Source organism: Hemitrygon akajei, chromosome 11 (genome assembly GCF_048418815.1).
Source record: "Hemitrygon akajei chromosome 11, sHemAka1.3, whole genome shotgun sequence".
Classification (NCBI taxonomy): domain Eukaryota; kingdom Metazoa; phylum Chordata; class Chondrichthyes; order Myliobatiformes; family Dasyatidae; genus Hemitrygon; species Hemitrygon akajei.
In genome coordinates, this window is record NC_133134.1 from 144,895,128 (window position 1) to 144,919,962 (window position 24,835).

A 24,835-nucleotide genomic window follows, 5' to 3' on the forward strand; every position below is an offset into this window, starting at 1 on the left:
TGCAATGGCTAGATGAATTTCCGAGATTTGATGTGAGACATATTAGTGTAGTTTTATACCTGTCCAACAGGATACCGAGGGGATTGTATTTAATAGTTATTTAATATTAAAATTTGTCATCTTTTCCTCTCAGGTTATTTGGTGGTTATTTTGCTGGTCGTTTGTACCGCACTCTAAAAGGCCATCGATGGAGGAAAGGTGCTTTTTGTGTATGTACATTTGTCTGCTCTTATTTGATACAAATATTTCAAACATTTTAGCTATTTTTCAGGGCATTTTAAGTCATGTAAATTTCTTATGAACTGGTTCAATGTGCTCTTCAAGGATGATATAAACTTGAGTAAACATGGTCTTCAACAGGAACCTGCTACGAAATACATCTTTCCCTCCCTCTCTCCCCCCCCCCCATCCCCGCATTCCTCAGGGATTGCTCTTTACGTGACTCACTTGTCCCTCTCCACTGATCTCCCTGCTGGCACTTATCCCTGCAAGTGGGTCAACACTGGCGCACCTCAGGGGTATGTACTTAGCCCACTGCTCTACTGTTGTACACTCATAACTGTGTGGTTAGGCATAGCTCAAATACCATCTATAAATTTGCTGACAATACAACCATTGTTGGTAGAATCTCTGGTGGTGACGAGAGGGCGTACAGGAGTGAGATATGCCAACTCCTGGAGTGGTGCCGCAGCAACAACCTGACACTCAACATCAGTAAGACAAAAGAGGTGATTGTGGACTTCAGGAAGGGTAAGACAAAGGAACACATACCAGTCCTCGTAGAGGGATCAGAAGTGAAGAGAGTGAGCAGCTTCAAGTTCCTCGGTGTCAAGATCTCTGAGGATCTAACCTGGTCCCAACAGATCAATATATTTATAAAGAAGGCAAGACAGTGGCTATACTTTATTAGGGGTTTAAGGAGATTTGGTATGTCAACAAATACACTCAAACATCGATAGTTGTACCGTGGAGAGCATTCTGACAGGCTGCATTACTGTCTGGTATGGAGGGGCTACTGCACAGGACCGAAAGAAGCTGCAAAAGTTTGTAAATCTAGTCAGCTCTATCTTGGGCACTCGCCTACAAAGTAACCAGGACATCTTTAGGGAGTGGTGTCTCAGAAAGGCAGCGTCCATTATTAAGGACCTCTAGCACCCAGGGCATGCCTTTTTCTCACTGTTACCATCAAGTAGGAGATACAGAAGCCTGAAGGCACACACTCAGTGATTCAGGAACAACTTCTTTCCCTCTACCATCCGATTCCTAAAAGGACGTCGAATCTTTGGACACTACCTGACTTTCAATATACAGTATTTCTGTTATTGCACATTTTAAAAAATCTATTCAATATATATAATTGATTTACTTATTTATTATGTTTTTTTTCTCTCTCTCTCTCTGCTAGATTATGTATTGCATTGAACTGCTGCTAAGTTAACAAATTTCACGTCACATGCCGGTGATAATAAACCTGATTCTGATTCTGAAGTGCTACACCTGCCCCTACACTACCTCCCTCACCACTATTCAATTCTTCAAACAGTCCTTCCAGGCAAGGTGACACTTCACCTGTGAGTCTTTCAGGGTCATTGACTGCATCCGGTACTCTTGGTGCAGCCTCCTCTACATTGGTAGATGGGGACCACTTCATTGAGCATCTTTGCTGCATCTGTCACAAAAGGCAGGATTTCCTAGTGGCTACCCATTTTAATGCTTTTTCCCATTCCTATTTCAACGTGTCAGTCTGTGACAGCCTCTGTGGTCGCGATGAGGCCACTCTCAGGTTGGAGGAGCAACAGCTCATTTTCCACCTCCAATCTGATGGTATGAACTTCTCTTTCTACCATGGTCCATTGTTCTCTCCTGTCAGTTTCCTCCTTCAACCTTTCCCTCTTCCACTTGTCCCCTCCCAACTTTTTACTTCATATCTTCCTCCCCCACCCACCTATCTTCCCCCTCACCTGGTTTTACCTGTTCTTGCCAGTTTGTACCCCTTCCCCTCCCCTCACTTTTCCAGCTTCTTTCCCCCTTTACATTTCTGGTGAGGGGTCTCAACTGTTCCTTCCCCTCCGTAGATGCCATTTGTCTTCAGTTGCTTTGTATTTTGTGTCTGCGCTCTGTTTTTTCAGCATCTGCAGAATTGCCTGTGTTTATAAACATGGAAATTTTGCAAGGTTTAGCTTTTATTGTTGAAAGTTATTGGCAAGTTCCATTTATAGAGCAGGCAGTACAAGAGACAAGGCTTCAGTTGACAAAGTGCAGTAAAATTAAATGAGAGAAGGTAAAGAGAAATTATCACCGCAGTAGTCAAATGGCATGTGTTAAACTTGCCAGAAATGTTAACAAAGTAATTGTTTTTGGGATAGTGGCTTTAATTGAACAATAATACCTTTTGTTTGAATAGTGCCTGTAATAAACATTATGGCATTTCACATGGAGGTCTAGATTTTCTGCTAATAGCTAAGAGTCCTAATAATGATTCATTAAAAATCAATTGTAAATTTATCATTAGTACTTTATTTTAGGTATTTTTGCCTTGGGCACTGGGATTAAAGTACCTTATGTGCAAAAAAATGTAAAATCTTAACTGCTGAAATGTGTTCTAAGTGATTAGGAACTTTGACTATAAAGTTATTGTGAATAAAAGCAGCAAATAAAGTTTTACAGTTTATCCTTGTTCTGCAAGGATCCTTGTTAGCCTAGTTATTTTCTAATCAGCTGGATTATAAGTAAATGCTTAAGAATAGGATTTCAAATGACCATAGGTATTTTGTGCAGAATTACAAACTCAAATTTATTTTCTGGGAAAAGTCAGACAATAATGTAATAGATTTTTCAGAGAATATGCCTATGAACTCAAAGGAATAATACCTAGCTCAGTAAAGCAGCAAGTAGGTTGGGATTAGTCTTTTACTGTGCAACATCAAAGAAATAGTGAGCTTAAAGTGTTTTACTGCATCCCTATAGTTAATTGTGTTTTCCTCTTTACAGACTGCTACACTATATCCTGGCATCGTGTTTGGACTGTGTTTTATCCTAAATTGTTTTATATGGGGAGAACGTTCATCAGGAGCTGTAAGTATTAATATGGTTTGATTGTAATTAGATTATGTCCAGAATAATTTTTCACAGCTATTCATATGTGATAGTCTTGGAGGTTTATGAACAACTGTTTATTTATGAGAAATCTCAAAGTATGAAATTAGTATACATTGTCCTTGCCTTCCTGCCCTCTGGGCTATCCCATACTGCTGCTGCCTCTATGCGGGTCATATGGTGAAACAGCAAATTAAGGCATGGGATAGCAACAGGGTAGAAGGGCCGACAGCATGCTATCCATTAAAATAGGAGTGAACTCGAGAAATAGGAGCAGGAGTAGGCCATCTGGCCCATTGAGCATGCTCCACCATTCAATAAGGTCATAGCTAATCTGGCCATGGACTCATCTCCACCTACCTGTTTTTCCCCCATAATGCTTAATTCCCCTACTATGCAAAAAAAAACATGAAATTAAGCAGCAAGCTGCCCTGGAGGTCAGGGTTAAGGGAACAATTTGTATGTTATGAGTTCACATATTGTGTGACCCTGCAAGGTGCATGTGATGTAATGCTGCAATATGTGTTCACTTTAAGAGTGCAGACAGAAGATGTACACCAAATGATGAAGGCTGACAGTAAAGCCAAATACTGCACTGAATTGTGTTCACTGTCATTGCCTCTTTAAATATAGTAAAAAGAATAGTGCTGAGATTGAACTTTTATTCACAAATGGTATGCAATTTTTGTCCAGTCATGAATAAAATTTCAATCTCTGATTTCTTGTAGAATACTGATATAGTTAGATATTTGTTCTTAAATGTATAATACTGAGGAATGAAATATACTTTACTGTCTGCAAAGCATCCTATGTTTTCAGTTAAGGCTTTATTTTGCCTGATGATCATCCGTGTCTGCTTCTGATTTCACAAAAGTAAAATGGGTTTAGTGTCTTCCAGTTGGTTGCTGAAAACTATAAATGTCGATTTATACAATAAGGGGGTCATAGCATAGTTTTATAAGGTTAAAGTCTGCAAATGCTCTTAATCATAACTGAACATTTTATTTTCTAGGTCCATTTCTTCATTTTTATGGGAACCTTATCTAACAGTTAATGCTATTTTGTATTTTTATTTTAAAGGTTCCCTTTCCTACAATGTTGGCTCTTCTTTGCATGTGGTTTGGCATTTCCCTCCCTTTAGTCTACCTTGGCTATTATTTTGGTTTTCGAAAGCAACCTTATGACAACCCTGTGCGAACCAATCAAATACCACGCCAGGTCCCTGAGCAGCGATGGTACATGAACAAATTTGTTGGGTAAGTTACAGATTTATAACATTTTAGATGTTATAAAGTTCTATAATAATTTGAAATTTTATTGAATATGTGATCTGTCATTCACTGGGTCCTGATACACCTAAAAAAAAACCAAGGACAAAATACTGTTTCTGGTTTCAGTTCAGCATCAACATTGTCGCACAGACCTTGGCAAACAAACTCCTATTCCTCGGTCTAAATACACTAATGTGCTTCTGGGTGTTGGACTTCCTAACAAACAGTGCTCAGATAGTCACATTGCACAACCACTCCTCCCATTCTATCATCATCCTTGACACAGGTGAATCCCCCCCCCCCCCCCCCCCCAGAGTTGAGGCCTGGTGCCTGCCAATAATTAATGTCAACAAGACAAAGGAGATGGTTATCAACTTCAGGAGAACTCGCACCACTCACATCCCCCTTTATGTTGCTGGCACAGCAGTGGAAACTGTAAGCAGTTTCAGACTCCTGGGAGTGCATATCATGTACATCCTCTCATGGTCCCAGAACATTTTATTGTCCTGCATTAGATCCCGAGCAAAAATTAATTTGTTCTCCTTACACGTGTACAGGAAATGGCATTAAACATCTTGAATTTATTCATATTTTAAATTTAGCAATACAACGCAAAGTAGGCCCCTCTGGCCCTTCAGGCCATGCCACCCCAGCAAACTCTCAACCCTGGTTAACCCTAACCTAACCATGGGACGATTTGCAAAGACCAGTTAACTTACCCGGTGCATCTGTGGACTGTGGGAGGAAACTGGAGCACCTGAAGAAAACCCATGCATTCCACAGGGAGCATATACAGAGACAGCTTACAGAACAGCACTGGTATTGAACTTCCAGCTGCAGACCACCCCGAGCTGTAATAGTATTGCGCTAACCACTATGCTACTGTGGCACCCAGTTTTGTCAAACTTGCATTTTATTCCTCATGGGATAATAGTCAACACTCATTTGGCTTTTTAAGATCACATTTTATCTTGCCTGACATCTAAATTATGCTGCAGTTGTGCAGCTGCTGGTCTCATTATTGAGAAAATATTCCAACTTGCCTTTCTCTGATTCAAGGCAGATGAGCTTGTATTTCCGCAAATTAATTGTCAACTTATGCGTGATAGATTTTTAAAGCTAGTTGCCCAGAAAGTTTCACAAGATTGTATTTCAAAAGTAATTCCATTCAGAAATTGATCTGCTACAGAAGCAGAAATTGAAGTGAGTAGACTTTTCTGGAGATTAAGGACAGATAAAAGATTTCTACATTTCCCAACAGGATTTTCTAAAATTGCTTTTTAGGGGTAAAGGCTTATGTTACACTGCAGACTGCATGTTACAATCCTTCTGGAATTTACTATTTTGTTTTCTCAGGATGTAGGCTTCAATGGCAAGGTTGACATTTATTGTCCGTTCCTAAATGCTCTGAGAAGGTAGTCATGGCCTTTCTAACAGTTTAATAAAAATGCTGGAAACGCTCAGCTGTTAATAAAGTTATGTGTTTGCTTCATAGATGTTGACTTACCAGTTTAGTGCTTCTAACATATTCTCATTTTGTTACAGATTTCAGTTTTTTGTTTCAAGTTTAAAATGATTGTACTAATTTATCTTTTGATCTGCTCCAAGTCCATTTGAATTATGCAAGCAGAATCATCACCCAATCATTGTCATTGTTTTTCTCCACATGGTTAACTAGCTTAAGCACCCTCTCTTTTCTCCATATATGCTTTATTTGCTCTTTATACAACAATATAATTTTATTTTAAATCTTTATAAACTTGTTTCAACAAGGATTTATGGCAGGTGTCATTAAAATTATCTGCCATGTAGGAAAAGGCATCAATTCAGTTTTGTGATAGTTTCAAATTTGTGTTCTGTGGTTGTCCTGCCAGTCAATACTAATGGTCTATTATTAGTCATTAAATATAGAACAGTACAGCACAGGAACAGGCCCTCAGCTCACATTATCTGTGCTAACCATGATATCAAACTAAACTAATTCTATCGGCTAATTCCATGTGGTTAGTATCCCTCCATTCCCTTGCTGGTTCATGTGTCTAAATGCCTCTTTGTTACTATTGCATCTGCTTCCACTGCATGTCCTAGCAGTACTTTCCAGGCACTTCCATTCGATGTAAAAACTCACTTCATAAGTCTAGTATTTAAGATTTCCATGGGGGGGGGGGGGGGGGGGGAAGAGAAGAGACTGGCCCATCTACCCTATTTGCCTGTCACAATTTCATGTATTCCTATCAGGTCACCTGTCGGCCTTCCTTATTCCAGCCCAGCCCCTCCTTACTGCTAATACTCTGCAATCCTGGTAATGATCTTCTAAAGTTTCTTCAAAACATCCACATCCTATAGTATAGCAACCAGAATTGCACACAATACTCAAAGTGTAGTCTACAACTACAAGATGACTTAGCAACTATTATACACAGTGCCCTGACCGATAAAGGCAAGCATGTTGTGTGCTTTCTATACCACATTCAGCATTTGTTGCCACTTTCAGTGAGATATGGACTTGCTCCCAAAGGTCCTGCCATTTTTTGTATACTTTCTGCTTGCATTATTGCTTATTACATCATCAGTGCATCACCTACACTTGTCTACATTAAACTCCACTTGCCATTTCTCTCCCCAGATTTCCATTACAGTACTGATCCTTGTAGACCATGACTGGTCATGGACCTCCTGTTAGAATGATACCCCTCCACCACTACCCTCTATCATCTATGGCCAAGCCAACTTTGCAGCCCTTCCACCAAGTTGTTGTGGATTGCTGAGACTTATTTTTTTGCATCTGCCTACCATGGGGCCTTGTTAAATACTTTACTAAAGCCCATGTAAAACATACACAACCCTACACATCTCAAAAAAAAATCAAATCAGGTTTGTAAAGCGTAACATCCTCTGCACTATTTTAACTATCCCTAAAAAGTCAATGCTTTCCCAAAATTGACTAAACCCTGTCCATTAGAATCTTTAGTAATTTCTCTACCACTTGTTTAAGGCCCATCATCCTACAACTTGCTGGATTATCCTGAGTGTCTTCCTCAAAAGAACACTGGCTTTTGGAACCTTGTGGATACAAAGATCTCAGCCTTGGGGTTTTGGCCACCTTAATATTCTTCAAAAGACCCAACATCACTACGTCCCTAATATCAAAATGTGCCTTATTACTCTGAATTTAAAAATGTACTGATCCAATTTATTGTATTTGTGCCATATCTAAATTTACTGCTTGTATTTTGCAGAATTCTTATGGCTGGTATCCTACCGTTTGGTGCCATGTTTATCGAACTGTTCTTTATTTTCAGTGTGAGTAAATTTTAGTTGATGCTAATTGCATACATGTGTAATTTCTTTTTTCTCATTCTTAGGTTTTAAAGTTTTTAACCAATGAAAGCCCATGTATTGCTGTCCCCAAAATTATGTAGCGATTTGTAAGCGAGTGTTCATTTATCACTTTTATCCTTGATATTTCTGCTTTTGTTCTGTTATTATTTGGCAAGACATAAAAAGTTTTTTTTATCAAGATAAAAAATCATATTTGGTGAACCTTTTATCTGCTCTGTGCACTTTGTAAATGGAATCCTTTGTTACCCAGGGTTATATACAGTAAAGATGTGAAAGAACAGACAGGAAAGATAAAAGTCAATGAATGTTGTTTATTTAGACTTGCAGAAGGTCTTTGACAAAGTGCTGTGCATGAGGCTGCTTAACAAAATAAGAGCCCATAATATTACAGGTGAGGTACTAGGATACACGAATAACTGACTGGCAGGAGCCAAAGAGTGGGTATAAAGGCGTGCTGTGGGGGTCAGTGTTGGGACTGCTTCTTTGCATGTTGTATGTCAGTGATTTGGATGAAGCAATTGCTGGCTTTGTGGCCAAGTTTGTGGATGATACAAAGACAGGAGGTGGAAGGGCAGGTAGTATTTAGGAAGAAGAGTGTCTGCAGAAAGACTTAGATTGGGTGAAAGAAGTGGCAGGTGGTATATAATGTAGGGAAGTGCATAGTCATGCACATTGGCAGAAGGAATAAATGTGTGCACTATTTTGTAAATGGGGAGAAAATTCAAAAATCAGAGGTGCAGAAGGTCTTGGGAGAACTTGTACAGGATTCCATAAAGGTTAACTTGCAGGTTGAATCAATGGTAAAGAAAGCAAACGTAATGTTAGCATTCATTTTGAGAACTAGAAAACAAAAGCAAGGATGTAATGCTGGAGGTTTATAAAGCATTGGTCAGACCACACTTGGAATATTGTGAGCAGTTTTAAGGCCCCTTATCTAAGAAAGGGTGTGCTGGCATGGATAGAGTCCAGAGGAGGTTCAAGGGAAAAGGTTAATATGAGGAGTATTTGGCTCTGGGCTTGAAGGGAGATCTCATTGAAACCTGTTGAATATTGAAAGGTCTGGATAGAGTGGATGTAGAGAGCATATTTCTTAAAGTGGGGGAGTCTAGGGCCAGAGGGAACAGCCAGAGAACTGAGAAACATTTTTTCAGAACAGATGAGGAAAAAATTCTTTAGCGAGAGGACAGTGAATCTGTGAAATTCATTGCCACAGAGGCCTGTGGGGGCCAAGTCACTCAGTATATTTAAAGAGCAGGTTCTTGATTAGTAAGGCGTTAAAGATTACGGTGAGAAGGCAGGAGAACAGGGCTAAGAGGAGTAACGAATCAGCCGTGATGGAATAGAAAAGCAGACAATAGGGTGAATGACTTGATTCTGCTCCTAGGTCTTGTGGTCTAAAAGTAAAATATCCCTATTGACCCAGATGCTGTAATTCCAATCAAAGTAAACTACGTTGTAGTCACAGGGAATTAAATTATTTTACTTCTTTTTTTACAGGCAATTTGGGAGAACCAATTCTATTATCTCTTTGGATTCTTATTTTTGGTATTCATTATCTTGGTAGTGTCATGCTCTCAAATCAGCATTGTCATGGTTTACTTCCAACTCTGTGCAGAGGTATGATCAGATATAACTTAAGCTCTGAGTATAATTCCTTAGTTTTCATCTCAAGAGAAAGTGAAATTGTTATTTTGTTTTCTTTATGGCTTTTATTAGATATAGTTTGTGTTCAACAGAACCTTTAAGTATACATTTTTTACAAATTAGTATTGATAAAGCAACTTGCAGACCATCATTAAATAGTCCTAATCCCATATGATGTCACTAGTGGAAGTAATTGCCTTCCCAGGTATTTTTAACCTGCAAATAGCGAATTCACTTGATGTACTGAGGATTTATTAACTTGGGGGGGGGGGGGGCATAGTGATTTTAAATTTGCTTATAAAATTCTTACTGTAAGGAGACATGAGATAACAGATGCTGGAATCTGGAGCAACACAAACTGCTGCAGGTCAAATAGCTTTTATGAAGGTAAATGAACATTTGACATTTCAAGCAAGATCTTCATCAGTCTAACCCAAAATATCAACTGTTCAGTTTCATCTATATGATCTCCTTGTCCTGCTGTGTTCCTTCAAGATGTGTTGCTCTTATTGTTAGGAATCCAATCAACATTTTATTATCTTCTGTCCATTTCCCAGCAAGTGTAGAGCTGAATTTCCTGGTGAACTGTACCAAATAAGATAACTTCAACCTAACTCTGCACCAACCAACTTGGTCTGCGTAATCCATTAACTTAAAGTGAAGTCTTGATTCAAGATGTAATTGGTTAATAAAACTGACCATACATTTGTACTAGCTCCAATCTTGAATGACATGAAAGTAGTGCTGTTATTTCCCTCCACTGTCAATAAACTAAGATTGTCTGACATTCAGTATTGAATGAGCAGAAATTTCCTCCAATAAGGTAGCATACTGGCACAGCAAGTAATGCTGTTGCTCTACAACTCCAGGGGCCTGGGTTTGATCCTGATCTTGGTACTGACTGTGTGGAAGATTTATGTTAATAGGGAAAAGCACAGAAAAGGAACATAACCTTCAGCTCACTATGTTGTGCTAAATTAATTAAACTCCTAAGTAACCCTTCTGCCTACATTATCTCCATGTTCTCTTACCCCACCCCATTCTCTGCACCTTCCTGTGCCTAAGAACATCCCTCATATGTGCTTCCATACCCTCTCACACGCTAGTACTAGATGCTTTGAACGTGGGGAAACAAGATGGGGGTGGTGTTTCTCCTCAGTGTCTGCTCTACCGGTGAAAACAATCATAGCTTCTCCAACTTTGCCCTATAGTACGTCATCTAATCCCGGCACCTTCCTATGATTTCCTATATTTTCTTGCGGTGCAACACACAAAATGCTGGAGGAACTCAGCAGCCCCGAAACGTCGACTGTACTTTTTCCCATAGATGCTGCCTGGCCTGTTGAGTTCCTCCAGCGTTTTGTGTGTGTTGCTCGGATTTCCAGCATCTGCAGACTTTCTCGTATTCTTGAAATGCTCCATTTTACTCCCAAGTCTGAAAGATGCCAGTAGATTAATAGGCTGTTATAACTTATCCTTTGGTGTAGGCAACAGATTGGTAGAGAATCTTAGTTTAACAGATGGTATGAGTCAGAGAAATTGGAGTTGAGCTTCCATCGTGTACATGGCAAGTGTTGTCTGCACAGTAGCTCAATGATTATAATTGGGAAAGACCAGGATTCCTGAGCAGAAGTGATTAAGGTTGAAAACTTGCCTGTTTGTTCCTTCGACTAAACTTGTTAGGGGTGAAGGGAAACATTGGGAAGTTTTGTGAGGATCATGTTTCTTTCTTGATGTGTCTACATGTCAACTGGGTCTGTTACGTGTTGTTCCATTTAAGCTCTGATCAAAACATTACACAGGTCTTCACAATCGATGTGCCCAAGATTTAAGGCAGAAAAGCCCCTATATAGTAGTTGATGTTGCTCCCTGCATTGTTTTTGGAATTGTGCATTAAAGATGGTATCCATACTGCTTCATGAAGATAGAATCCAGTCTGTGATTTGGGAACAGCTGTTTAATCACGGGGGTGGGATCACTGCAATAACTTTGCCTGTGGAAGAAAGCAGGGAGTCACCTCCACAGCTACTAAAATTAATCTGCAAACCTCAATGATCTTGAATAATGTAAGCTAACCGTAAAACAAGCTGCCAGTAGTGCAAGTCAGATTTCTATATTAGCTCCATCAGCTGTTTAGTACCAAATTCCACATTACCAGAATATACCTGGGCAGAATTTGTCTGTTTTAGTTAATTGTTTAGCTGGGATAATCTTTGGATGAGTAATAAGTTTCTGTTGGGGTGCATCCATTAAAGCAAATCTGGTTCTGATTAAGACTAACTTTTCTTTTTAACATTTCAGGATTATAGATGGTGGTGGAGAACATTCATGGTGTCTGGAGGGTCTGCATTTTATGTGCTTGTTTACGCCATATTTTATTTTGTTAATAAGGTAAGAATGGTTTACTTTCTATTATTTTGACATCCACATCCAAAAATCAAACAATTCTTGATTTAAATACTATTTTTTTTCTCCCTATAGTTGGATATTGTGGAATTCATCCCATCATTGCTGTATTTTGGCTACACAACCCTGATGGTGCTCTCTTTTTGGCTACTTACTGGGACGATTGGATTTTATGCTGCATACATGTTCATACGCAAAATCTATGCTGCTGTAAAAATAGACTGAAAAGATGAGCTTGATGATGAGTTTGGTTTATGATGGGATTCCAACTATAAAAGTTAATGAACATGTTGACAAGCAACTCTAGATTCTGAAGATTATTATTTTGAAAAAATTCTTTCAACTTGGGGAAATGCACGATGTTCACTTTTGGTGTGAGTGGGCAACAATGTTTATAAGCGGTTTTTTTTAAATACCTGTTTGATTTTAAAAACGGGGCCCCTTTTGGAGAAAAGACATAGAATGCTGCATAAATATTAATTTTTTAAAGAAATAACTATCCCAATTCTGCCCAGTGTCATTATAATTATACATTAAAAATGAGTTTTACTTCATATTGATTATTGAAATGCCAGACAGTTTAAAAATCTATGACTGGAAATATGTTTGCCTCTTAAGTAGCCATATCTTAAATGTTGAAGTATTTTACAGATAGGTAGGAAATGGTTGTGTCTAGAAATAGAAATACTTTGTAGCCAGAGCCAATTCACAAAACAATCCTAGAAAATAAATTGCAATTTTTGTTTGATCAAAGAAATCCATTACTTGTAATTTGAATGCAGCTCTATTAACTTGAAGAAAGTGTTTTTTTAAATAAGCACAGAATACATGTAACTCAAAATATCATGGTGACCTACTTTACTCATCTTTTATTATGAATGTCCATTCCATTGATTAGTGAAAAAAGCCAAGATGCTCAGTGTCCTGGAATGAAATGCCTATAATTTGATGGATTTCCCATTTTCAATATTTGTACATCCAGTTGAAGTGCACTATGTTTGAACATGTATTAGCGTTGAGCCAAACAATTGAAGTAGATCATACACTAAAAAAGTTTGTCCACATGTAAATAATATTTCCCCTAGTGATTGAAACAATCATACAAGCAGAAGACTTAAATTTCTTTAGGTGCATATTTAAAATGCCTACAGATTTGTTGATTCTAAAGGTGGTTTATTAAGGGTTTAAAATTGCTGTACTGACCAGCATTTTGGCATGCACCTTCATTAACAGATAATGGTGTATTTCTAAACATGAATATAGAGGCATATCTGCAAATTTTGATAGAAATATTGAAGTATTCACAAAAGTTTGAGTACATCTAAATTCATTTCATGGTTTCTGTGAAGTGCTGATTTAAATGCCTGCAAAACAGCATTCTGGGGAGAAAAAAGCTGCACTTCCTTTATGAAGTGCATGGGTAATTCAGTAAGGAGATGGTGTTAGATACCTTCCAGCACTAACTTAGCTTTTTACATATTTTCCTTTTCCCTTGGATCACTTCTTTTGAAAATGAATTATAACTTACATGATTGGAAGTGTATAAAGAGTAAACATGTTTCTTACTGTGTTGGAATCTGTTATTGAAATGAATGAGAAAATGACCACAATGCTTATTTACTAGTCTGCTGTTGAAGTATTACAAAATACTGCACTGACTTCATTCAGGACAGAGACCACCAGTTTTTTTTTTGGCTGTTTGACAGTTAATCAATAGATTAGCTTTTCTGTACACTTATTTAATAATTGATGGTAAAATAGCTCTCAACAAGGGAAAATGGCTGATATTAAGTTTACTGTGATTTAAATTTTGTACATTTCTAAATATTTAAATGTTGCATTAGATTATTTTTTCTTTAGCAGTTCCATGGGATTCATTTGATTTTGTGATTTTCATGCAATGGTGTAAATAAACAATTTTGTACTTTTTGCTTTTGGTCATAGGCACTGTAAGTATGTAATTGTTTCCAAAGGCATGCTACTCTTCATAGAATGAGTATAAAAGTGTTTCAACTTTCTTTTATACATTTCTGCAGTCATGTTTTGTATTTTTTCCATAATGCTTCAGTTTTTAATCATTGTATGGGTTGGAGATGGTTGCTCAAATTAAACTACACAGTCCAATCTGAAAAATGCATAATCCAAAAATTTTAATCATTTAGGGTCTTTAGGTGAAGATAGGTTGTCATTGCTAAACTGCAGGAACATTTCTTCTGAATCCTTGCCTCTTGCAAAGCTGGATTTTTAAGTATAGCTACTTGGATCATTCTTTTAGCCTCATCAAAACAGGAAGATTATGACCAAGAAGCAATAAACCAAATTTTACAGACTACAGTAACAACAAAGCTTGTAGTTAATTTGTTAACTGAGTAAAGAATTTTTGAAAGCTGATTTTATTCAGAGATAAATCTACATAAATCACTTCTCTTTTCATTCCTTTATACCTCTATCATTGGTCACCTTTAAAAGAGGGATGGGTAGCACCCCACATTTTTGAAGTTGGCATATACATTCTTACAAGACTTTTTATGACCATTTCTAAGAACAAGGTAGAGCCTACTGATCTGATAGCCTGGCATGAATGCTAGAAGATGTGTTTAGTTTTATTTTCTATTTTCAGCATATGTATTACTACTTTTGATGTACATTAGCTTACAGTTAGTGTTACATTTTAATATTCTGTACAAATAACATTTTGTTCCAAGTTGGTTCATTTAACTAGAAATATTTATACACATCATGGAAGCTATTCTAATATCCAGCTTTTGTCAAAACAAAACTTGAGTGTCCTCTGAAAATTGTGAAAAATTGTTTCGTTATTTAATAAACTTGCACTACCTTAATTGGAAAGAGACAAATATACATTTAAAAAAATCTGAAATTTAAATTCCTTACTAAAACACCTCTTTGCACAATTTAAATGTAGATATTCTAAAAATACAGAATTCCTAATACACCCTTAAGCTTTTTGCAGTTCCTGTGGTAAAGACCAACTAACTAAAGCTTATGACTGCAGACTTACTGCCTCCATATGGATAGCTGCCTGTTACTAAACAGTTAAATGATTAACAACTCAGGAAATGTAAGAACAAAATACAATAGCCATTAGATGCAAAAACAATTAACACTGAATTTGTCAGTTTATATCCTTTTGATGTAGGGTGAATAGCTTGGGTGTGGTTTAATTATCTGTTGACAACCTGGTTGAATGTAGATTAAGAAAGCCTTAAAACCACCCATTCATACGAAAAGCGGTATCTGCCAGTTTTATTGTGCCAATTTCTCCAAAAGGTCTAGGTGCCACTAAATAAATCAGGCAGCATTGGACTAGTGGGTTGTATAAAAGGTTGATTGAATCAGATGTCTGGCTTAGTTATACCTCTTATTATGATCCATAAATAGGCAATTACCTTACTTTGAAGTTAGAAGAATTGTGACAATTAATGGGAAGACTACTGTATCAAAAAATACATTCAGCAATGCAGTTAAAGTTCTGTACTCCACAACAGAAAGTTTCCAATGCTCAATGAATACCAAGCATATATTTATCTCTCTGCATGGTTTCTCTGTACTAAGAGAGCAAATTTAGTCCTGTTAGTAGTTTATGCAAACCTTGAAATTATGCTTGCCTTCAGAAGGAATCAGAATGAATGTAAATAATGAACATTTAGCAGTTCAAGCTCCATTGTTTAATTGTTCAAAAGTAACATGGTAGCAGTCAATGTATAATGTACAATAAGTAAATATGTTTGAAGTACTTCTTTGGATCTACCAATAAATGTCCAACAAATTCAACTGCAGCAACAGATTGCAAATGAAACCTGAAAACACTCATGTAAAAATGTGATTATATTGCTCTTAACCTGAAATACATTTGTACAAATACCAGTAGTATGTAAATAAAATGCTATATAAAAATAATGATTACCATATGAAGCAAGCATTCTGTCATGACAGAATGCAGTAATTTATAAACAAAATGCAGGGAAAATACTATTTACTATACAATATATAAAGGACAGAAATGGACTGCAGTTTTTCTAACTTTTACTAGCGATCTGTTGACACTTTGTGGATTCCACATATCAAGTGTTTTACACATTCACTTTAGTCCTAGGTGAGGCTTGGCACATGGTAGAGTGAGAGGAAATATTTTAGCAGTAATTAGTGCTTTCTGAGGAAGCAAAACATTTTCAGTCTTCGGTCATCCACTGCAGAAAAATCCAGCAAATACCAATATGATGGCTGTGCCTTAAATCCCAAAGATAATTAACTTTCATTAGAAGCAGGCACATTTATTTTTTGAAAAAATATAAAATGGGCAAATTACTTTATCTTGATCTGCTTTCATTCAGTCCTAAAATATCAGTACAAATATAGACGATACTCTTAACTGTAAAGAACTTTACAAAATACAGAGAAATTGTGCAACTATGGAAGCACACTGACTCTAGGCCATCTGATGTATAAATCATTAGTAAACAATTCCGAAGGAGGATACAACTTGTACAACTCCAAATACGGTGATTAAACCTTTGAATAATGTAGACTTGCAGCAATAATTAAAACATTTGGTGTCTCCACCATCCAGGTTCAAACAAGAATAGGATTTGAGTGAGTCTGGTTTACACAATAAGTTGGTTTATGCATCAGACATCCCAAACATTAAAGAATGAGCAGCTGAATGGTAGTAATACAAGAACACTGTAATGCTCTGTCATAATACTAAAACATCTAACAAAAACGGCACTTTATAAAAGATTAATTACGAGTTTATGGTGCTGAAGATATACTCTCCTATAAAGATTTCTGAAAGTGCTAGAACTGCAAAATAACCACACAAGAGCCTTACAATGAATACAAGAAATAAGTTCATTGAAAATTAAGCATTTGTTGAATGTGCAGTATTCACCAGTGTGAACAGAATTTCTAGAGTACAATTCTGATAATCTGGTATCCGATAGTTCCAAATTCCTGCAGTCCTGTTTTCCAATCTCCCTTTAAACATACCAGGTTCACTGGAAAATGTATAGCTACTGTGAAGTATCAAAAAAGAATGAACCAAAAATATCCCAAGATATTAATAAGAACAATATTAAATAGTCCAGAAAATCCAAAAATAATGATGAGGATGCCAGATTATCAGTTTCACTGCACTTGATTTTGACCTTAAGGATAGCTAAGACATATCTATCCACAGTTGTCTTAACATATTTCCTTCCAAAATATTCTTGATGTAAACAATTATCCTCTGATGCAGGGAAGATTAAAGCATGATACAAATTAACAATTTTTCCATTCATACTACATGTCTAAAATTTCTCAAAATACTGAATTTAGGAAATCCACGAGATATTTGTTAATACATTACTGTACAATTGCTGTAATTAATTGTCTGCATTTCAACTGACAGAGGAATTCCATGAAAGTTCTTAAGTAGAATAATTTGGCAGTGATATTATTTAATCCTAATTATACAAAAACTAATATGTGTGATTTACAAGAGGAGCATTTATTTTGTCATGGAGACTTATGCTTTTGCATATCCACAGCAAAAAGATTACTTCTATTTGTTTCAAAATAGATCACGAACTAGCCTTCATATTCATTGTAAGCCACGTGTAGTTCTTTTCCTAGGTTTTATAACAAGAAACATGCATGAGGTGGTGTGTTGTGTCTTTGTGAGGTCCTGCTCAAAAACAACTGTGAAATAAGGAATCAAATAGCTCAAAGCCTCAGGTGGCCAGAATAAGGCACTGTCAGGAGAGGCAAAATAGTAACGGAACTAAAATCTTGACATAAAAACACAAGCATAACATAAAAATCTTTGAGACCCTGACTTAATATTATCAGGGTATACTTAAATCAAACACCCTGTTCTGTATCCTTTCTAGATCTCACAGTTCCTAAATACAAAGAAAAGATACAATATTTTCAAAGTACATATTCACTATATAAAGGTCTAGCGATATTCAATAATTTTTTAAGATTACTACATCTACAAGCCAACAATGCATTTCTCGCAGAAAATGGTTAAGAGTTCAATTAGCTTGTGTTTAACTATTATTTGGAGCTAAATTTTCTAAAATATGCATTATAAGTATCATACAGAGATGTATATCATAATGTCTTTTGAAGATACATTTGGGTTTTAAATGAATAGGCAAAAACAATTTAGGGTTATTACTCAGGTGTAAAAGGCAGGATGATTAAAATATTAGAAGCAACTGCATTATAATAAAGCCATAATACCTCCCCGTTAAGCTATGAGTTGAGAGTGTTCAGTGTGTCTTTAACAGTAAAATTAGTGTTGGAAGGAAAACTCCACCACACACATTTACATTCTGGCTATTATGACATTAAAATTTTTATTTAAAATACTATATTTTAATTGTGCCACAAATCTGGAGGCAAGAAAAAAACCTGAAATAGTTTAGAAAAAAAGACCCAGACTTGTGTAAAAATCTGCATCTAAATTTGATCAAACAGCTGGGACTATTTTGTACATGTGCGTACCTTTGTTGCAATCCATGTGGTCTACTTTAACTTAAGTCTGTTCCTTTCAATACTGCTTTACAGTGCTTGGAGTAAACACCAGCGTGTTCCTTGATGTAGCAATCTAATGATCACCTAGATGCTCAATCTGTACCCTAAATTAATCAGCAGTAGAATTTACAACTACTGATTTCTTTAAACATGTTGCACATTTTATCTTTGTTGTAAATGAGCTACTGGTGTTGTTCAAATCTCTCAAAAGCAGATTACTGCACGAGTTCTTGTTACAGCTACATGCAACACAGTAAGATGTTTATTAATGTATTGACCATGGGTTAAAGTGATCATATAAATAAATGACATTTACCCTCATGAAAAATATTTAAATATGAAAACCGCTGCTTTCCTATCAAAAAAAATAGGAATCAATGGTAAGTTTTATAAACCCAGAATGACAAATATCATCATATAAAAAAGGCTAGGATTATTATTTCCAACATTCTTAACTTAGTGTCCATAGGGATTGTTTCTGATGGTTATTTTAATCTGCATTGATAATTATACTTAAAATGGTTTAATGCTACTGTTAAAATGAAGACAGCCACAAGAACGTGCTGAGCAATTACCTACAGATATTACACACAACATCTAGGCTCTATCTTTAGAACGGTTAAAGAGCTCAATTATGCTTCGTGAGAACTTGCAAGTTAATATGTACAAAATGTGTCTAGTTTGTTAGATCATTTTAACGATTCACATTATGGGCACAATCATTTTGGCCATGCAAAAACCTCTTTCGTACAGCAATCTTACTGCGGGACAAAATATTTGTTAAAAAACACGGCTTAATATGGACAGCTGGCCAAGCCTGATTGACAAAGCAGAAGCCAATGTATTTGCATAATGCCATAATAACTAGATTTATAATTTATCCTATCCTTCACTAATTTTTCCCTAAAATTCTCTCAGACATTTAACTCACGGAATAACTTGACATTTGTAACAGATCTCCAATGAACATTAAAAAAGTATGAATCATCTAGCTAGCTGGGGAGTAATTTTCACATTAAAACTCATCCACTTCTCTGAGTTCTGATATGTTCAGTCCCCATGTGGATTTGTATCCATGTTGAAAGTGTACAAAGCAAAAGGCTCATTGTTTATGAATGCCTAAGTTGCTAACGGATTTTTAAAACGCCATATTATGGATTAGATTGGATAACGGAAATTGCCTTAATCAAAGCTTCAGCTTCCCCTCGAGTTCCAGAAAGCTTTGTGCGCTTCAGTAGATTCCACTCCAAGCACAGACTACTAAATAATACATCCAACAGCAGTTCACTGGAATGCCTGGTGGAAACGCGGCAATGTTGTTGTGCTCAAACTGGTAGTAAAGACCGGAGACAATGGATGAAGAGGCCCAAGGCTTAGGCCATTTCCAGATCCTTGGGAGTCCTGCAGTTGAGGCTGAAGAGAGGTAAGTAAAGACTGAGGCTCACTTTGTGTATAGCCCATTACCAGCCCCCCTGCTGAAACAGGTGGATTGTATGTAGGGTGGTTCAGTGGTAAAAAGCTCAGCAAATGGGAAAAATCCATGTTTGCTGTACAGAGGGAGTCAGTAATTATAGCAGGGCCTTTGGAGAGTAAATGTTCACCAGAAATGTCATCCAGAGGCCCAGTTTGGGAATCTAAGCCTACTTTAGTTGGTGCAGGCTGAGATTCATGGGATGAAAGTGGCAAACTGCTGTGCAAGTCCATTAAGTAACTTTCCATTTCAATTTTTGTTGGCTTCTCAGGCAAGCCAGTGGCATATGAGGTAGATCCAATCTGATACTTAGAAGGGGGTTGAGGAGGTGCTGAATGAATTGAGGACGGGGATTCCATCTGGCAACCCATTCCCATAGCTAGAGAACTAGCAACCAGGCTATGTGATGATCCTGAATTTGTCATGGCTTGAATGTGTGAACTGTACATGCTCATTGGCAAACTAGTAAATGGCTTACTTACTGTCTCCTTAGAAGCCATACACATCATTGGACTAAGTTCCTCCTTCACTGTTACAGGTGGACTGCAGTGAATCAGACCCATTACATCAGATGGCTCAGTCTTAATTTTCAGCAACTCCTGCGAATGACTCTTCTTCATATGTCTCGTCAGGTGGTCCTTCCTCCCAAACCTCTGAGCGCAATACTGACAAAGAAAATCCTTTCTTCCTGTGTGGACTACCATGTGTCTCCGAACATCTTTCCGAGTGTAGAACCGTCGGTCACAGTGGTCACACTGGTGCTTTTTTTCCTTGACTCCACTTGACGACTTGCCTGAATGTGATTTCAGGTGCTCAAGCAAAACCTCTGTGCTCTCAAATGTCTGAAGGCACACTTTACAGGTCAGGTCACCATTGGTAGCAGCGTGCAGTGCTAGGTGACGCTTGTAGCCCAGCTTGGTATTGTAGTTTTTGCCACATTCTTCACACTTGAAGGCTTCTTTATTTGGATCATGAGTCTGAAGGTGGTTCTTCAGATGATCTTTCCGGTGGAACATTTTTTCACAGTAGGTGCACTTGTGTGTTTTTTGTGGTGAATGTGTGGCCATGTGCCTAAACAAAACAATAGTGAATACAAATCAGGACTGTGAGCAGTTCTCAATCTACTTAAAAATAATTAGTAATATGATCAGAATAGATCAATTTACTGCTGATTACAAACAGCTGTAGACTTGGTACTTAAGTTCAATTACCTAAAAATAATCCTTTCAAATCACAAGTATACAGACATGATTTATATTATTAATGTTATAAAAATGTTTTAGAATTAAAACAAGAACATGCAAAATATTATTCAACATTTTGAAATTAAAATGGACATTACAATACTCAATTATACAAAATTGTTTTCCATTTCATTTTGTTAACAATGTTTTATTTTTCTAGGAGATACAAAGCACAGAAATGCAATCCTTATGTAAACCTAACAAAAAAATACTATTTGTTGTTTGTGAACAATTGCACACATCATAACATTAGTATTTAGCCAATCAAATAACAATCATGTAGAAAACACAGGAAAAATAGCCATGCAGAGCGAGGCAGAGGGTGCCTACTCTATTTAAGATAGCAAAGGAAGTGGAGACAGATCAATGGATACGAGTGCATAGAGTTAAGACCCAAGGGATGACTGAACATTAGCCAAAAGATTAAGCCATCTGACATTTCAGAGCATTTGGGTTGTCAAGTTGCATTTCCAAACTAGGCTGAAATATCAACCAGATTTGTCTGCTATTGTAAATAATTCCTTTACATTCCTGGTTTTATTATACACTGATTTTTGCTCTCTTGCCAAATTTTCAATGCCAAATTCATTTTTCATTGTCACATTACACGGGGATTCTATAACCTCCATCATCTTCATTAGTGCCCATTATCCAAATGAGATTTGACTCTGACCAGGCACTACAACTGAGCCCAGACCTGATTATCACTTAATGTCCGTCCATACATGTACACTTTCAGAAGGAGTTAACGGATAATGATTTCAATTGATAATTAGGTGATAAGCCTCCCAACCAAAAGAAACCCAGTTTGAAGTGCCATTACCTGCATCACAGTGAGATCAACTCCTGATTTAACCTAATGGTCTAAGAACCTTAACTGCTCATTGTCAAATAAGGAAATCCAATCGTGCTTTGTCCCCTACCTTCACAAGGCAGCTAACATGCATGAATTGTGGGAGGCTGAAAAGCCATGTAAATGTTCACAAGCAAAGATGCTAAATTAAACACAAATTGATAGAAATTCCCAAATATTATCAAGTGACTGCCTGGCTGTCTGGATATACAAAACAACAGACATTTTTTTGTGGGCTTCATAGATTCACACCATGCAATCTTGGGGTGGGGGTGGGGCTACATGCAAAGTTCAATATTCCTATTAACTTGTACAACTCAATGTATGGGTTTTGACCAGTATCAACGAGATATTTAACAACAAAGCAATAGTATTAATAATGAACATTTTTTAGGCATCTAGATTTACAAAATAAGGATAACTTGTAAAGTACGAAAGTAAACAGAACTAAATAGACTCACATCTTTGGATATTATTGCAATAATGGTAAATAGCTTGATGTGCTAGGGGCATGACCATTTCACAAGATGTGTCTGATAGGTTTATAGACTGCTGTGAAAATGATTGACATGACTGCTGAAAATATTCTTTTAAACTTGTAGTAATGGCAAGAAAGGAGAAATAAATTTAAGAATTATTGTTTTGTGCAGCTAACAGAGTATAATGAATGAATTTTCTTGGTAGAGAATTCCAATTTTTTTTCTATTTAGCATGTGAAAAACTTCCCATGTTAGTAATTCAGTTCTTAATGGCCTGAATCACTGTATGAAGTATTTTCTACCAGGACACTGACAGACAGAATAACCTAGTTTTCAAAATACTATGTTGGTTCTGCAAATTCAAAAGGTCTGACCACCTGCATTATCTAGATGATCTTTTAAATCGGAATATTACCAAAAAGTGTCACCTAATTTTTTTTAATGTTTCTACACGAACAAAAAGTTTTGATATACTGTTTCTATTTAATGAATTGCTAAATATCCTCATTATAGGATTATTCTACTGGAAAGTTACTTCTTAAAGTTCACTGAGATGATGAATTGAGTAGTCACAACAAATATCCACTTTGAAGTACATATTTTAAATGTGGAAAACAGTAGTTTTGTAGAACAGACTGATCTAGGAATAATGGTGCATAGTTCCCTGAAGGTGGAATCTCATGTGGATAGGGTGGTGAAGAAAGCTTTTGGTATGCTGGCCTTTATAAATCAGAGCATTGAGTATAGGAGTTGGGATGTAATGTTAAAATTGTACAAGGCATTGGTGAGGCCAAATTTGGAGTATTGTGTACAGTTCTGGTCACCGAATTATAGGAAAGATATCAACAAAATATAGAGTATAGAGGAAATTTACTAGAATGTTACCTGGGTTTCAGCACCTAAGTTACAGAGAAAGGTTGAACAAGTTAGGTCTTTATTCTTTGGAGTGTAGAAGGTTGAGGGGGGACTTGATAGAGGTATTTAAAATTATGAGGGGGATAGATCGAGTTGACGTGGATAGGCTTTTGCCATTGAGAGTAGGGGAGATTCAAACAAAAGGGCATGAGTTGAGAGTTAAGGGGCAAAAGTTTAGGGGTAACACGAGGGGGAACTTCTTTACTCAGAGAGTGGTAGCTGTGTGGAACGAGCTTCCAGTAGAAGTGGTAGAGGCAGGTTCGATATTGTCATTTAAAAAAAAAATTGGATAGGTATATGGACAGGAAAGGAATGGAGGGTTACAGGCTGAGTGCAGGTTGGTGGGACTAGGTGAGAATAAGCATTCAGCATGGACTAGAAGGGCCAAGATGGCCTATTTCCGTGCTTTAATTGTTATATGGTTATATATTCCTATGCACACAATAATAATGATGTTAATCGACTTACTTTAAATAAGTTATACATTCTTTAAATGAACATCAAATCAGTGTACCAAGGACTTAACTGCTTAACACAATAATTGCATCTGGTATTAATACTATCTGTAACAAAATGAGGCCATTTCTTTCTGTGCCATGATCCTTTGGTATCCTAGGGAGTTTAGCTGGTGTAACTGATTCTGAAGAATATAAATAAGCCCAAGATTAACAATCAATTAGCAGACAGCTCTGGTCATACCAAAGAAATGCTTTAAACAACCACCATAGTTTGGTTTATTTTTGCTTCAGTACTGCATTATCTAACCCCAATTGTGCAAAAAAGAGATAGAAATTAACTTTTTAAAACATAAATCAACTATGAATAAAAAAGACCACATTTAAATCAAAAGCATTGTGTGCCAGCAATCATTTGTTACTATGATATTGCTGAAGAGAAAGAGTGCTGTCATTTTTCAAACACAAAACAGTGAGAAAACTTCCACCATATATTTTGTGTAACAAAAGTATAACTTACTTTTAAAGAGGTTATGATTTTGTTACAGTGCAAGCAGAAAACTAATGGCAGACTGAACTGATTAGAACATAGTGAATAGCTTTAATTAAAAACTATGAATGTATTTAATTGTAATTTTGTTACAAATACATAAGCAGGTAAGGTGGGATGTGCCAGCCTGTAGCAATATTATCAACAGATTCATCAGCTGTAACAACATTCAAAATTTAGAGTAGTTGCAGGATGGAAGGTGGGTAGGTATTGGGCATGGTTTGCTTTACAGAATTTAGTTTCTGTTGTCTAATCAGTTTTTATTTTTGAAACAATCTGATGTTCTGAAGTAAAATTCACATCATACTTGTGTATCCAGGTGATTTTGTTAAGCAAAATTCACAGACTATTTCAATTGCTGAACTGAATCTATCAAAATAAACTTTTAATAAATTCCTAATGTTTTCATCTAATATTTCTTCAGCAATTCCTTTCTTCTAGAAGTGAGGAATTCTGATGGGCAGAATGTACATTGAACAATCCAACACAATCCTGCTGCATTCCTTTAAATACTAATATATAAACAGTCTAAAATTTACAGGTTGACGGAGGAAGCACAACAC

The 24,835-nt window shown here is 36.7% G+C and overlaps 2 protein-coding genes across 10 annotated transcripts in view; one reads left to right on the plus strand and one right to left on the minus strand.

Annotated features, from left to right (window-relative positions):
* tm9sf4 (transmembrane 9 superfamily protein member 4) overlaps positions 1–14,091 on the plus strand; it is a 63,351-nt gene extending 49,260 nt beyond the window's left edge. Inside the window, exons 12-18 of the mRNA XM_073061866.1 lie at positions 134–209; positions 2,992–3,075; positions 4,177–4,352; positions 7,607–7,670; positions 9,207–9,326; positions 11,655–11,744; positions 11,835–14,091. Of these exons, the coding sequence (XP_072917967.1) occupies positions 134–209; positions 2,992–3,075; positions 4,177–4,352; positions 7,607–7,670; positions 9,207–9,326; positions 11,655–11,744; positions 11,835–11,984 (760 nt within the window). The 3' untranslated portion in view covers positions 11,985–14,091. The remainder of the gene's footprint in view (positions 1–133; positions 210–2,991; positions 3,076–4,176; positions 4,353–7,606; positions 7,671–9,206; positions 9,327–11,654; positions 11,745–11,834) is intronic.
* A 1,011-nt stretch (positions 14,092–15,102) lies between these two features.
* plagl2 (pleiomorphic adenoma gene-like 2) overlaps positions 15,103–24,835 on the minus strand; it is a 131,860-nt gene continuing 122,127 nt past the window's right edge. For all 9 annotated transcript variants that reach the window (XM_073061874.1, XM_073061868.1, XM_073061875.1 and 6 more), the window contains one exon: positions 15,103–20,847. In XM_073061874.1, coding sequence (XP_072917975.1) covers positions 19,590–20,843 — 1,254 coding nt within the window. In that variant the 5' untranslated portion in view covers positions 20,844–20,847 and the 3' untranslated portion in view covers positions 15,103–19,589. The remainder of the gene's footprint in view (positions 20,848–24,835) is intronic.